General features: G+C 40.3%; 1 protein-coding gene across 2 annotated transcripts in view; it reads left to right on the top strand.

Moving 5' to 3' along the window:
• Positions 1–11,433, top strand: part of cry2 (cryptochrome circadian regulator 2) — a 34,592-nt gene extending 23,159 nt beyond the window's left edge. For both annotated transcript variants that reach the window (XM_030426953.1, XM_030426952.1), the window contains 3 exons: positions 7,725–7,805; positions 7,921–8,480; positions 9,520–11,433. In XM_030426953.1, coding sequence (XP_030282813.1) covers positions 7,725–7,805; positions 7,921–8,474 — 635 coding nt within the window. In that variant the 3' untranslated portion in view covers positions 8,475–8,480; positions 9,520–11,433. The remainder of the gene's footprint in view (positions 1–7,724; positions 7,806–7,920; positions 8,481–9,519) is intronic.
• The last annotated feature ends 2,730 nt before the right edge of the window (positions 11,434–14,163 follow it).

Raw genomic sequence — 14,163 nt, 5'->3', positions numbered from 1 at the left:
ACCTCCTTCCCGTTCCCATTTTTCTTGTATGTATTTTGTTGAGGAAGTTTCAACATTTTGTAGACTCTTATATAATTGGGAAATAACCCCTCTTTTAATGTTTGATTCATACGCTTTGGTAAATAGTTGAACAAGAGGTTTACTGGCTTCTCTAATATCCTTGTTTTTTAATTTATGATTGTAGTAGTGCCGGAGTTGAAGGTATCTGTAAAAGTCTTGTTTTTGTAGAGAAAAGTTGACCATTAGAGTTTGAAAACTTACAATAACCTCCTTTTGTGTAATGCTTCATAGAGATGTAATGCCTTTATTAATCCAAACCTTGAATCTACTGTCAAATTTATTTGCTGTGAAATCCGAATCATAGGCACACCAACTAAACAATATCTTCATACAATTTGTGTTTTCTAATTAATGAACTCCAGATCTTGAGAGAGGATTTTACCCACGGATTCTCTAGTCTATCTATGTATTGTTGTAAGTTTTTGTCCAGTAATGCAGCTTGTATATGAAAATCAGGTATCACGCTGCATTCGATATCTTTCCATTGTGCTTTATAGGCGGGATTACTCCAGCAGAGTAATGCTCTCATCTGTGCTGAGATGTAGTAATTCCTCAGAGATGGTAGACCCCAACCGCCTTTCTGTTTCGGTAGTTGTAGCGTTTTATATCGGACTCGAGGTTTTTTCCCCTGCCAAAGGAATCTTGATATAATTTTGTCCCATTCAGCAAATTGATTTTCAGTAATCATGACTGGGAGCGTTTGAAATAGATACAGGAATCTCGGTAAGATGTTGATTTTAGTTGTTTCTATTCTCGAGTTTAGATTCAGGAAGGGTATGAGATTCCACCTTATAAGATCCTCTTTGATTTTATGGCTCAGGGAGTGGTAATTCTTCTCATATACTTTTGCCAGATCTTTAGGTAAAATCACTCCCAAATATTTGAAAGATTCTGTCTTCCATCTCAGAGGGTACGTTTCCTTTAATTAGGAAATTAAAAAGGATTAAAATTATATGCAAGGGTTTCAGTTTTATTGACGTTCAGTTTATATCCTGATATAGAACCAAAGTTTTTTAAGGACATCATGACTTCTGGCAGAGACATCTCAGGTTTTCCAAGGTACAGGATGACGTCGTCCGTATAACACGCTATTTTATGCTCTACCTTGTTAATTTGTATTCCTTTAATTTTGTTATTCTGTCGAATATGCTGGGCTAATGGCTCTAAAAACATTGCAAAGAGAAGCGGAGACCATGCACAGCCTTGTCTCACTCCTCTTTCCAACATAAGTGGTTCTGTGACCGTTTATTTTGATTCTTGCCGTGGGGTTATCATAAATGGCTTTAATGCTGTTTATCATTATTTCACTAAAGCCAAATTTAAATAGGACTCTAAAAAGGTATCGCCAGCTGACCGAGTCGAAGGCTTTTTCCGCGTCCAGGCTCAAGATTAGTGACTTCACCTTGTGTTGTTTAATATTGTGCATAATGTGCAGAGTGCGTCTTATGTTGTCTTGCGTTTGCCGCATATGTATAAACCCAGTTTGGTCATTATGGATTAAGTTGGGGAGTAATTTTTCCATTCTTTTGGCCATTATAGATGTATATATGCGGTAGTCAACATTAAGTATCGAAATCGGCCTGTATGAACCACATTCAGTCTTGTCTTTCCCCTCTTTATGTATAAGAGTAATGATAGCCTCTTTCCAAGAGGGTGGGGTCTCTGCTTTTTTTAATGCCCAATTACATGTAGTTAGCAGTATGGGCATAAGCTCCACTTTGAACGCCTTGTACCACTCGGTTGTAAAACCATCGCTGCCTGGTGATTTGTTAGTTTTTAGTCTATTTATTGCCTCAGTTAACTCTTCTGGCGTTATTTCTTTGCTTAGGGCCTTGTTCTGTTCTTCGGTCATAGCTGATAAATCTAGGGTTTCCAAAAATGAATCAATTTGATCTTCTTGGACTTCTACTGTCCTGGAATGAAGCTGCTTGAAGAATGACTCAAAAGTCTCTTGTATCCGTTCTTGTTTGCTTTCGATACTGTTTTTTTCAGGGTCCCGTATTTTATGTATTGTATTATTTGCATATTGCTTTTTCAATTTCCTAGCCAATAATTTCTTAAATTTAGAGCCGTTTTCATAGCATCTTTGTCAAGTAAATAGCATTTTTTTTTCTCTATTCCTTGAGTATACATTAGATTAATTTCATTTCTAATTTTTTTATTTGTTGCAGGGTCCTTGCCTCTTGATTCTGTGCATGCAAGCTTTCCAGTTGCTTTAGCTGGTTTTGTAATCCAAGTAATTTTCTTTGCTTTAGCTTTTTTTTGTGTGAGGACACAGCTATGATCTTACCCCGCGTTTGCTGCATCCCATATCATGGGTGCTGAGGTCTCTCCTTTTAACATTTTCTTTTATGTACATCTGAATTTCATTAGTCATTTGTTTTTTGAAGGATGAGTCGTTGAGAAGGCTAGCGTTAAACCACCATGTTGTATTTCTTCGGTAACCTTCCAAATTGAGAGTAAGGTATATCGGGGCATGGTCACTCAAGTCTATTGTACCAATCCCTGAGTCTATAATTCTTGACCTATCTCTGCTGAATATGATGAAGTAATCAATTCTAGTGTATACCGAGTGGACGCTAGAATAATGTGTATATTGTCTTGCATTAGGAAACATTTCTCTTCATATATCTATTAAGCCTATATCATTCATCAATTCTTTAAATTTTTTGCTTACTGTCTTAGAGGTGTGCGATAGGTTTGATACATCTAGTTTTGGCTGTAAGTGCAAATTTAAATCCCCCCTACATATCAATACTCCTTCAGAATGGCTCACTATTATATCAAAAATCTTCTTAAAGAACAAGATGTTACTTCCAGGAGGAGCATATATGTTCAGCAGGGTGATATCTGTCCCTTCTAATATTCCTTTAATCAGGATAAATCTGCCCTCTTTATCTTTCTGAACATATGTCTGTTCAAAGGTTACTTTGTTAGAAAGTAAAACAGCAACACCTCTCTTATGCTTGGATTTATATGATGAAAAAAATATATTTGTGAAGCCCATTTTTCTTAATTTGCTCCACATCATTTAAGTGTGTTTCTTGTAAGTAAACAACTTGTGCCTTCTCTCTTTTCATTTTTGACAGAATCTTTACAGAATACGTTTTACTGGGTTTAATTTTACATTAAAGGAGACAATCCTGAGTTTTTGATTAGCCATGACTTTTTTTACGCAAACTTAAATTGTCATCAGTGTGTGCTACAGAACCTCCCTCTGGTAAAACATTGAAAAAGAGACGTGAACAAATACAGTTATTAACATTGAACAAACTTAACAAAAGCCATACAGTAGCTTCCAAGGGTAAGGTTTCTGTGAAATGATCCCTTAAACAACCAGAGTATCTCTGGCTTTGGAGGGAAAGCCTCCTCAGACACCCGAGGGTGAAGGGCCCTCCAAAGCAGCTTAGTCCATTAAGTGTCCATCCCATTAGGTGTTCAGTGTTTTCAACCTCAGACTTATTTTAACACCTCTTATTTCCAGGAGATTTGGGGGAAAAGTACAAAATAAGATCACTACCTGAGTAATGCATTATGGCTTATGTATCTATCTTATCTGGTGATGAGTTTTGTTTGAAACTTTTAAGCTGAGTAGAGCTGAGTGGAGCTGATTGTGTTCTATGTTACCTCGATTAGGGTCTTATTCGAAACATTTCCATCACTTTTTAAGCAGATGTGTGTCTGAAGACCTGAAGCTTTTCTCTTATATCGGCTCTCCGGGGTGAGTCTCCGCCGCGCGCTGCTCGTCCTCCTCTCACTGCGTGCCAGGGGTTTCGGTTCAGTTTCTCAAATGGGTCCTCTGGTGGGGGCACCACTTTAACCGGGAGACCTCTGTCCTCCATGTCTCTTGTGGCCTCGTTGATCGTGTGGTAGAGTCGTGTCCCATCCTCATAAAAGACCCGTAGCCTGGCTGGATATGGAGTCTGGAAGCGGATCCTCTTCTCCTTTACTATTTGCATCACCTCGTTATATTCCTTCCGTTTGTTCAGGACGACGGTAGGGTAGTCGTGATCAAAAAATATTCACTGCTCGTTGAGGAGGATTTCTTTCTTTTCCCAGGCCCTACGTAGGACTTCTTCTTTTGTTTTATATCTGTGAAATGTAATCACTATCGACTGAGGTTTACCTGTGGTACTTCCTCTTTCTTGTCAATGTACTGGGTTTTGAAGCTTGGATCCAGAAGCAAAGCCATGTCCAGCAGGGCATCAGTGGTGGGATCCTGGTATTTTTCAGTGAGGTAGTTGAGGATAGTTGTCTTGATTGTGTTGGTTAGCTTACTGTCATCATCAATGAGGTTAAGGAGGTCGACTCTCAGCAGGTGCAGGACTGGCTTGACATATGAGACGCTCACATAGTCCTTCCCTGAAAGTGCATCAGTGAAATCTCTCAGTGGACCAAGGGCCTTCTTAACGCACTCCATTACATCAAGATCTTGCCATAATGGTACCAAGTGCCTTGTCTTCTTGTCGGCCTTCAGGACCTGTGAAATGGCCTTTTATTGGTCCAACACTCTCTCAATCATGGCAAGTTTGGAACCCCATCTGGTTGGTGACTCTGTTATGAGTTTTTTTTTTTGAGGTAGTTTAAGTTCTGTTTGAGCTTGACTTAAATCCCTTTTCTTCTTCCAGCTGAAGGAGAATGCACTCACCACTTTCTTGTATACAGATGTTGTGCGAACAACTCGAGGGTCTTTGGCACTTTTTTCTAAAAGAAGAAGAGCTTGATATATTAACCAGATGTAATGATAAAATTTAACTAAAATCAGCAAAAGGTACATTTACATCTGATTCTGATTTTATTGTTATAATGTATGGTTATATTTCAGCAAAAGTGATCTAATTAATTAAGTCTAATTATATATTTGCCCATAAAGTAAATAAAGAACATTTCAATGAAATGTTTTTTAATCATAGACTAATGTAATAAATTACTTTTTTCTGTGTCCCTAGTTTATTCTGAAGTTATGCTGCAAATCATCATTGATAAGGTGCTTTTCTTTAACCCATTGCGTTGTTTTTTTTATCTGATCCAGATTTGTTAAGCATCAGGCCTTATATTTGCATCTTTGCATTATATTAATTTATTTGAAGTCCACTCACCAATGGCTAGGCGCAGTCTATGCCCAAAGCAGGTCAGGCAAGTCCAGTTGTTTAGTTCCAGGGCCTTCACCATGTTAGTCCCACTGTCTGTGGTCATGCAGGTCATGTTATTCTCTTTGAGTCCCCAGCATTGAAGAGCATCTCTCAGCCCTTGCGCTATAAGCTCCCTCGTGTGATCTTCTGGGAAGTATGTTGTTTGCAGAGTCGCACTGCAGAGCCTCCAGTCGTCGATATAATGAATGGTCAGGCTCAAATAAGGCTCTGAAGTACGGCTGGACCACAGATCACTCGTTGTTGTGAAAAATTGGACCTTCTGAACTTTGCGTTCAATCTTTCCTCGGCATTCAGAGTAGAGCCGTGGTATGGCAGTGTTAGAGAAGTATTTTCGGCTGGGCAGCTCGTACCGGGGATCAACTACTTTGAGCAGGCATTTGAACCCCTCGTTTTCCACTGTCTTGAACGGAACCATATCTTTTGCAAGTTAAAATGTAACTGCTTCTGTTACCTCTTTCCACCGCTTGCTTGTCTTCTCGTACGGAGTGCCTTTATCAAATGCCTGTGTTAACGTTATCTGTTTTGGTCTCACGCTAGCTGCTGCCTCTGGCTGCTGCCTCTGGCTGCGGTGCCGCCTGGCTCCTTGTTGTTTGGCTCTCAGCATACTGTTTGGGATGCTTTCTCTTCAAGTGATTGAACAAGTTCGTCGTGTTGCCATCTGACGCAGTGGTGGTTCTAAACCGGTTTTAATAGGGGGGCCAGGTTGGGGCCGGCTTTTTTGTTAGGGGGCACATAAAACCCGGGAAAAGACAAATCCCTCATTCAGACAAGGGATAAATGGGACTTCAAACAATGTTTACAATTTCAACAACTTTATACGTCTGGTGCGTTGGTGCATCAGCATAGAACTGCAATTTATAGAATGTTCCCTAGACGATTCCTACGATCTCTGCACTTTGGCAGATCGTCTACACGTTCCAATCCTTCATGATCTAATATCGTCATATCGCGCACCCCTACCCTCACTGAAACCAGGCTATGCTCAGAAAACCATCCAACTACTTCAGCTTCACTCTCCAACAATCAGCCTTTCTCCCATTATACTTGGGCATCTTGCCGAGGAGAGGGGATAGGTTCTCTGATTCCAACCAATAGAAATGTATCCAATTAATACCTATGTGGAACCATTCCTCATCTGAATACCATGTAATCGCCCTGACAGCTCCAGTCAAAATCTCATTGATCGTAATCTACCTTCCATCAGTACCGTTGAGCAATTTTATTGAAATCCACATTGATAAACCACAATCAGTGCGTTTACATGACACTCAAGAAAACCGAATTACTGCATTAGTCTGACTATGATCGGATTTTTAAGATGCATGTATACACCTTAGTCTGACTAAAATCGGACCGGATCGGATTTCTCATAGTCGAATTACACCACGTAGATTATTCGATTGAAAGTCGCATTACTCCTGCATGTATACATTTCCAGTGGATCGGATCGGATTTTGCGTTCTGCGCAGGCGCGAGATTTTTCCCTGGGGCCGTGAGCCGGAAGTAGATGGACGGCGGCGGCGACGTCTTTCCTCCGAAATCACCGCAAGAAAGAGCGCCATTGTGCATCTAGTTTGTGTAATTATCATGTACACCATATACGAAGTGTACAAAGATTTAGCTTCGTCTCGCTCTTCGTACGCCATCTTTCTTGAATGCCGAGGTAGCTGGTGACGTAAAGAGGTCAGCCGGAGGTGCGCCGTTAACACTAGTTGAAATGGGCACATCGCCACCTAGCGTACCGGGGTATGACATGCTTTCGGCAGTAATTCGATTTTCTCACCGGCATGTATACTCGGATAATTGCAGTTGTCCGATTGAGCAGCATAGTCGAACTATGGCTGTTATCGGACTAAGCTGTGCATGTAAACGCACTGACTGATTCACTTTTCACTTTGTTAGGTTTGATTAAACCCAAGGCAAACACTAGCCCCATTCACACTGCCCATTGAGTGCCGGGATCCTGCGTCAATTCTACGCACCCTCCTCTGTGTGAAAGTCTCAGATGCAGCGAGGGGTGAAATTTCACTGAGGTGCTGATCCGCCTCTGGAGGTAGTATTAAAGGCTCAGCATTGGCGAATGGAACCTGTTTGAATGGAAAAGCCACAAAGCAGAGCAACGTTACATGACCAAACTAAAGTAACGTAGTAACTGTAACTGTCTTTGGCAACTTGTATGAGGAAAAAAATACTGCACTTATACGTAGAGAAGTGTCTGGCACCCTGTCTGTTGTACAGACCCTTCATCATGTCTGCCCGAAAAACAGGGTAAAAAAACTGCAACGGTCAGTCCTCATGACCAAGACTTGAGTGAACTCTCTCTCAGAAAACAGCCTCCCTCCCTGCAAGTGAGAGAGGCAGACAGTGTCCAGTTAACTGGTGGTGATTATGTAATTATGTAATTAAGAGCAAAAAACATAATTTGTCACTTTCCAGGATGTCAATTACTACACATTGTGTGTGTGTGTGTGTGTGTGTGTGTGTTTGTGTGTGTGTGTGTGTGTGTGCCAGGTCTACTAGCATCAGTACCAACGATCCAAGAGGAGGCAGAACCACCAATGACCGATGAGTCCCAGACGAGTAGTGGCCCTGGTAAGAGGAAACGTAGAAGCAACATTCTGATTATCCCATCAAGGATTAACATAATTATTGTTTTCACAGTCAGACTGTACACTGTGTGCCCAGCATTCTCTCCTGTTTTCCCTAGACTCTCCTCCTAGAGGTCCTGCAGACAGCGAAGCCGCTGGCTGCTCCACAGCTCCTGATTCATCCACAGTCTGTGCATCCTCCACCTATGCTCTACATCCAGACCTGAAGGACAAAGGGGACAATTACCCATCCAAGAAACCTTACACCTCCTCAGGTTCACTCACACAGTCCTCTGCAGCCATAACATCTACATTTGCCAGCCATCCTCCAGCTCCTCTCTCCCCAGCCCAGAGCCCTCTGTCAAGGTCCAAACCATCCTCCCCATCCTCTTCGTGTCCCACTTTCGCCGAATCCCCTAGTCCAACAACAGCCCCGACTCAGACCTCCTCTCTGGGGCAGAGGAGGAAAGGCCTGGCCCACAAGGTCCGCCGCAGCCAGAGGCAACGAGGGCGACAGAGTTGGACTCTAGCACCCAGGGAGGGAGGTAGGAAATCAGAGGAGGAGGAGAGGGAAGAAGCGGGCGGGGAGGAGAGGATGGAGGAGGACGTGGAGCAGGACGAGGAGAGAATGGAGGAGGAACCTTCTGAAGAGACAGCAGGACAACAGCAGTGATATGAGGTACAATACACAATGGCCCTTATTTATCAAACGAAAGTACAGCAGAAAACCGTGCGTAAAACCATTTCCACACAGACTTCGGCATTTATCAAATTGGACGTGAGCGGAAGCTACGATCAGATCTCATGTCAGGTCTGAGCTCGTGTACACAAATCTGAGTCTGTGGATTTGCAGTGCAGCACAGCAAAATCTGGCTGAGTCTGAAAAAAAATATCAAACCAACCTTAGCTGTCATTAAGCATAAGTAATCACATATTTAGAACAGATCAAAACAGATTCTTAAAACGAATAAAACAAAATTAAAAAAATTAATTTAAAAAAAGTCCACGTTTTTACTGATGCCACTTTTTTGTTAAAATAAAATATGACAACTGATTAACGGAATACCTAATAAACCTGCTGGCAAATCCTCCTACAGAGCAGGAATGCAGATTCAGTAGTGCGCACACACGTACACGGGTCACAGTGGAGCGCTGCTTAGGGTTGCTGAAGGGCAGGTGGCTCCGTCTCAGACCAGCAGGGGGAACGCTGCTATATACCCCAGAGAAAGTGTGTGATATTATTTTGGCCTGTTCAGTTTATGCACAACATTGCATAAGTGAATGGAGTGCCTTTGATGTGCCAGCGCTGCCAGGATGCCAATCTCCCTCTCGGAAAAGTCTTCTTGCCAGTGTTTCTTCTCTCCATGTTTGACCTCAGTGGGCGAGGCCTCCGAACCAGGAATATTTAAGGGCGTAACATGTTAATGACGATCAAATTCAGCCGCCGCATTTATCAAGACCTGATCATTCGTAAGCTGGAATTGGTCAGATACGAATGTTTCATAAATCACACGTGTGTCCTGTCGTAAGACCAATTCTGTGCTCAAATCTGCACCTGTTTTCATGCAAGATTGATAAATGACAGCCAGTATCTTTTAGGGCTGACCTGGATGCTTCGAAGCTTCGTTTCTCTCTGTCAGTGAATGACAGCCTGGATTATCAGAGACGCAGTATTGTTGTGACTAATACAGTATTTTGTACTCTGGTTTCTCTTTCAGATGTGGTTTTAAAAGAACACTCTTCAAACATCCATCCTGGAAAACTGGACTCATGAAGACAAAGGGGAGACAGGGTTCTGGACATGTGGACAACATGAATATACATACATGTATATATCTGTCATGCATACAACACAAATGGAAGCTGTACAAAAGCATTTCACTCTCAAGATTCTCTCAGCATTTAAATAAGTGTGTCTTTTTTAACCACTTAATTGATAAAATGAAATCATAGCAAGTATTTGACGAGTAACGAGTGATCTTCTCTTGTACACTTCCATCTCTTAGACACACACAGCTAATAAGCAGCAACATAATGTACACACCATATCTATTGAACCCTAAAACACAGTGTGACTATCAGCAGTAGCACCTCTCTGCTTGTCCTCTCTGCTTCTGCGAACGTCCTCTCCTTAGAAACAAGCTTGTGCAGGAGCCTGAAGGTCACCTATTCTGTCTGTACACTCCACTCTTTGCACTCTGTTGTTCTATGTTCTAGGACAGAACTATACCTAAGTCATTTGATAAAGCATTGTATTTTGACATTTTGCAGATTATGATTTTGCACAACTGTAGTTTATGAGATTTTTTTGTGTTGGTGACCACACAGTCCTGGAGTGATGAACCAGGTCATTCTGGGTCCTGGCCAGACCAAATACTGATTGTTTTTATTAACAGGCAGACAGGAAGAACAGCCACTTCTAGCTTCAGACAGATTTACTGACCATCAGTGAAATGTGTTAAACTTAACTGTATGTTGTAGCTACATTCAGTGTACAGTTGTCCATGTTTTGGGCCAGCTTTAGGAGGCACTCTTTATATTCAGATGGGAAAATGGTGATCTGTCTGTCAGACTTCAACAAAGAAAATAATGGAGGGTATTTGTGTTCACGTGGCTCTGGTGATATTCTTCAGGACATTCTCCTGTTTCTACCACATTAAAAACTCAAAGAAACACTAAAGAACATGACGAAAACTCTACACTTGTAAATAATAACATCTAAAATGAATCTACATGTAAATGCAAGATGAAAGTTTTTGAAAATTATATTTTTGCTTGGAAAATGATGTTGCTAATCAACATCTTTGCAGTGAAGATGTTAATTAGTGAAAGGGAACATAACATTTTTATAGTCCCCTTCCCTAATCAGTCCCCTGTCTGTCTGGAAGGGTCATACATCTCTGATAGTTGAGCACGTTTCTAATGGAACCATTTGTAAATGAAGAGGCCAAGGCACTGTACAGCTTTAATCTGAAGAAAACACACAAGATTTTGCATTTGCCAAATTTTTCTCTGGCAGTTGATAATACGGCTTGTGTGGAATGAATGTAGAGAAAAAAAACTCTTGGGTGTTCTCCCCATACACAATATTTTGAGTTTGTATTTGATTTATGTCAAACATAACCAGTCTGTTTTACTAATGATCTGGTTAAGGGGGTTTCACAAATGCGTGTGTCTTGTTTCTGCCATGTTTCCACTAGAGGGTAGTATACACAGCAGGTTCTTCACATGGGCAATGTGAATATTTATCAGACAAGTTGTAAATTCACTAGAGCTTTAACTGAAGATTATGATAAACCCAATGTTTATTTTCTGGATTTATCAATTCCGAATTGTTTTGTTTAATGTCTCAAAATAGTCATATCACCCCAATTTCACTTATGTAAAAGAGAGGTGTGTTGCAATTTATCTGCATAAATTGGCAAAACAGTTATTACAGTTACCGTAGTTGGAAAAAATGTGTCAATTAATCAACTAATTGACAAGAAATGTATACAAATTCTTTCTAGATAACTCTAACTTGAGTAACTGTTTCTGAAATGAGTGAATGCAATTTGTCTCAAAGCCCCTTGAGGTAAACATCATAATATTTACTGGAATACATTTTTGTAGTTGAGTAAACTGACACAAAATGTACAAAATTCTGCTTTTTTCTGATAACATTTGTAAACTTGAGATGCACTCAGAGCGTATACCTCCACTAAGGCCCAACAGCCTCCTTTGATTTAATCAAGCTTAATCCAATATCAAATAAAACCTAATTTGGCCTACAAAATGCCAAATTACAGAAGATCAACATAATTAATATTCTAGCTCACACCAGGATATGATTGATACTGTTTTATTAACAATTACATTATTAACATGAGGGAGCAAAACTCGCATTACATTGTACAAACTGATGTGTGATACATAGCTGTTTGTTTTAACTTGCTCTTGAAAGTGTCCTTGAGTGCTTTGAAAGGCATCTCTAAATACAGTGTATTCATTTTTTTATTGCCACCCAAATACCCTTTTTTCCATCAAAAACCATTATTCCCTGAGAAGTTGATAAAAAAAGTAACCCTAGCACAGTATTCCTCTAAAGTTTTTGATGATGATGATGATGATGATAATAATAGAAATCCTTCATTTCCAAGCTAACAGTTCGTTCATACTTCATGCTTTAACTGTTGGTGAACATCATAGTGTGTGGTGAGGGCATCATTGTTAAAAACTATGTCACTGTCTACACGAACGGCTGAGTAAGGGGTGTATATTTTAAAAAGCCAAAAGTAAGAAAAAAAAATCACTGGAACTGTCTCTTCATCTGGATCCACACCAAAAGTTTATGGGGTGTATTCTGATTTTTGGAGGAAATCTTTTCAGTTACACTTTTAAATCAGAAATGGTATATAACACACTCTCTGTGTATACAATATGTACTATAATATACAGGGTTCGTACGGGTTCTTGAAATCCTTGAAAGTGCTTGAATTTCATTGTTGCATTTTTAAGGTCTGAAAAGTGCTTGGATTTTAGTTTAAGTGCTTGAAAGTGCTTGACATCATAACTCTGTGTCTTGGCAAAATTGGGATCAGACTGGATAGTTTGCTTAGTACAAACTATCCAGTCTGTGAAATCTGTGTGTGTGTGTGTGTGTGTGTGTGTGTGTGTGTGTGTGTGTGTGTGTGTGTGTGTATCGTCACACATGCAGCCTGGTAGCAATAGAGAAGGGTGGCTGAGGAGAAGGTGAATTTGATGCAATTTGGACTGATGACATGTTCAGTATTAATAAACTTTGATGAATAAGTGAACAGCTTGAAAAAGTTCATGTCAAAAAAGAAAATTACAGGGTGTTCTCAGGTCTCTCCTTGTCTCGGTGCAAGTGTGCCTGAAGAACGCCAGGTGGCTTCCCTTCTTTTGGATAAAACTTTGTGTTCTCCTTTAATTTCTAAAGTTTTTGCTATTATGAAACATCATTTTAGATGTCTACAGCATAATACAATGTATATAATTGTGATAAAAAAAATGAAAAAAAAATCATGAGTATATATATTCCTGTAGATATGTATTTTACCCCAGCAATAAGGTACTGGAAAAGTTTGAAAATTACCCTTAAAAGTGCTTGAAAAGTGCTTGAATTTGACCTTGAAAAATGTGTGCGAACCCTGAATATAAGAGTAGATCTTTTTTAATTTGTACATTTTACAGAAAAACTGCCAACTCTAAACCAAATTGCTGCAGAAACCACCCATTTTCATCCATTTGGGAGATTTTCTGGTATTTGAACGTGACAATCCGTGTGGCTATTTCATCCTCACCACTTTATCCGGCACTTGGTTAAAAAAGTGAGTATTGAACAAACGGGCCATAGCAGCAGTTTGCCTTTGTGAAACCCCCTCTCTGTTGTCTGAACGGGTTAAAGTTTCCCTGAAGGGGGATCAGAGGTTGTGTAAGGACAAACCACAGAAGCCTGTGTAGGTGTGATACTGTTGGTGTTAAAGTCTGGGTGGGAACTTTGCAGGTTCTATCCCAGAAGGTAAAAGGATAAATCAGCAGGTGGAGCCCCAGTTAAGTCTCTCGGGGCTGACTGGCCTGAACTCGGGTCAGGCAAACTCCCAGTTCCCACTCAGCTGAACAAGCCCTGATAGGATGCTTTCATGTTACTCTACATTCCAACTAACAGCAGTATGATGCTCTGCAGGGCCAGGGATCTGTCTGGGAACTTTGGGCTAAATGGATATTTATTTGTTTTGTATTGTACAAAAAGAGTTTATTTTCATTAAAATTGCTGAAGGAATTGTGATTGAATTTAGAGCGTCTGGTGTGATGTCTGTTTGTGCTGCGTTATACAGTAAGATTCCTGCTCATAGATTCATGTTTTAAAATAAAATGATGTGATAAAAGTATCTTCCCAAAATGGAAGTTTCATTTGATAAAGTTGTACTTGGTTTTATTACAAGCGATTTAACATGATGGAGCCATGTTTTAATCAAACACTACATCATTGTCAGGACAGAAAAACATTTTGAAATCATTAATGTCAAGTTTGTGATTTAGAGATACTGTTCATGATATTTAGAAGTGTTTTCCTTCTGTATTACAGTAGGCAGGCCTGCACCTCACTAGTACAGGGTTGGACCCCCTTTGCCTTCAGAATTGTGTAATTTTTCTTGGCATATAGATTCAGTTGTGTTCTGGAAACATTCCTTTGAGATTTTGCTTCATAGTGACATGATATATCAGACAACTTGCTGCAGATTTGTTGACTGCACATCCATGATGCTAATCTGTTGTTGCACCACTTGTCAAAAGTGCATTGTTGGATTGAGATCTGGTGACTGTGGAGGCACAGTGAAGTCATTGTCATGGTCAAGACC

This window comes from Sparus aurata, chromosome 8, assembly GCF_900880675.1.
Source record: "Sparus aurata chromosome 8, fSpaAur1.1, whole genome shotgun sequence".
NCBI classification, from domain to species: domain Eukaryota; kingdom Metazoa; phylum Chordata; class Actinopteri; order Spariformes; family Sparidae; genus Sparus; species Sparus aurata.
This window is presented reverse-complemented; position numbering and strand designations above follow the sequence as displayed.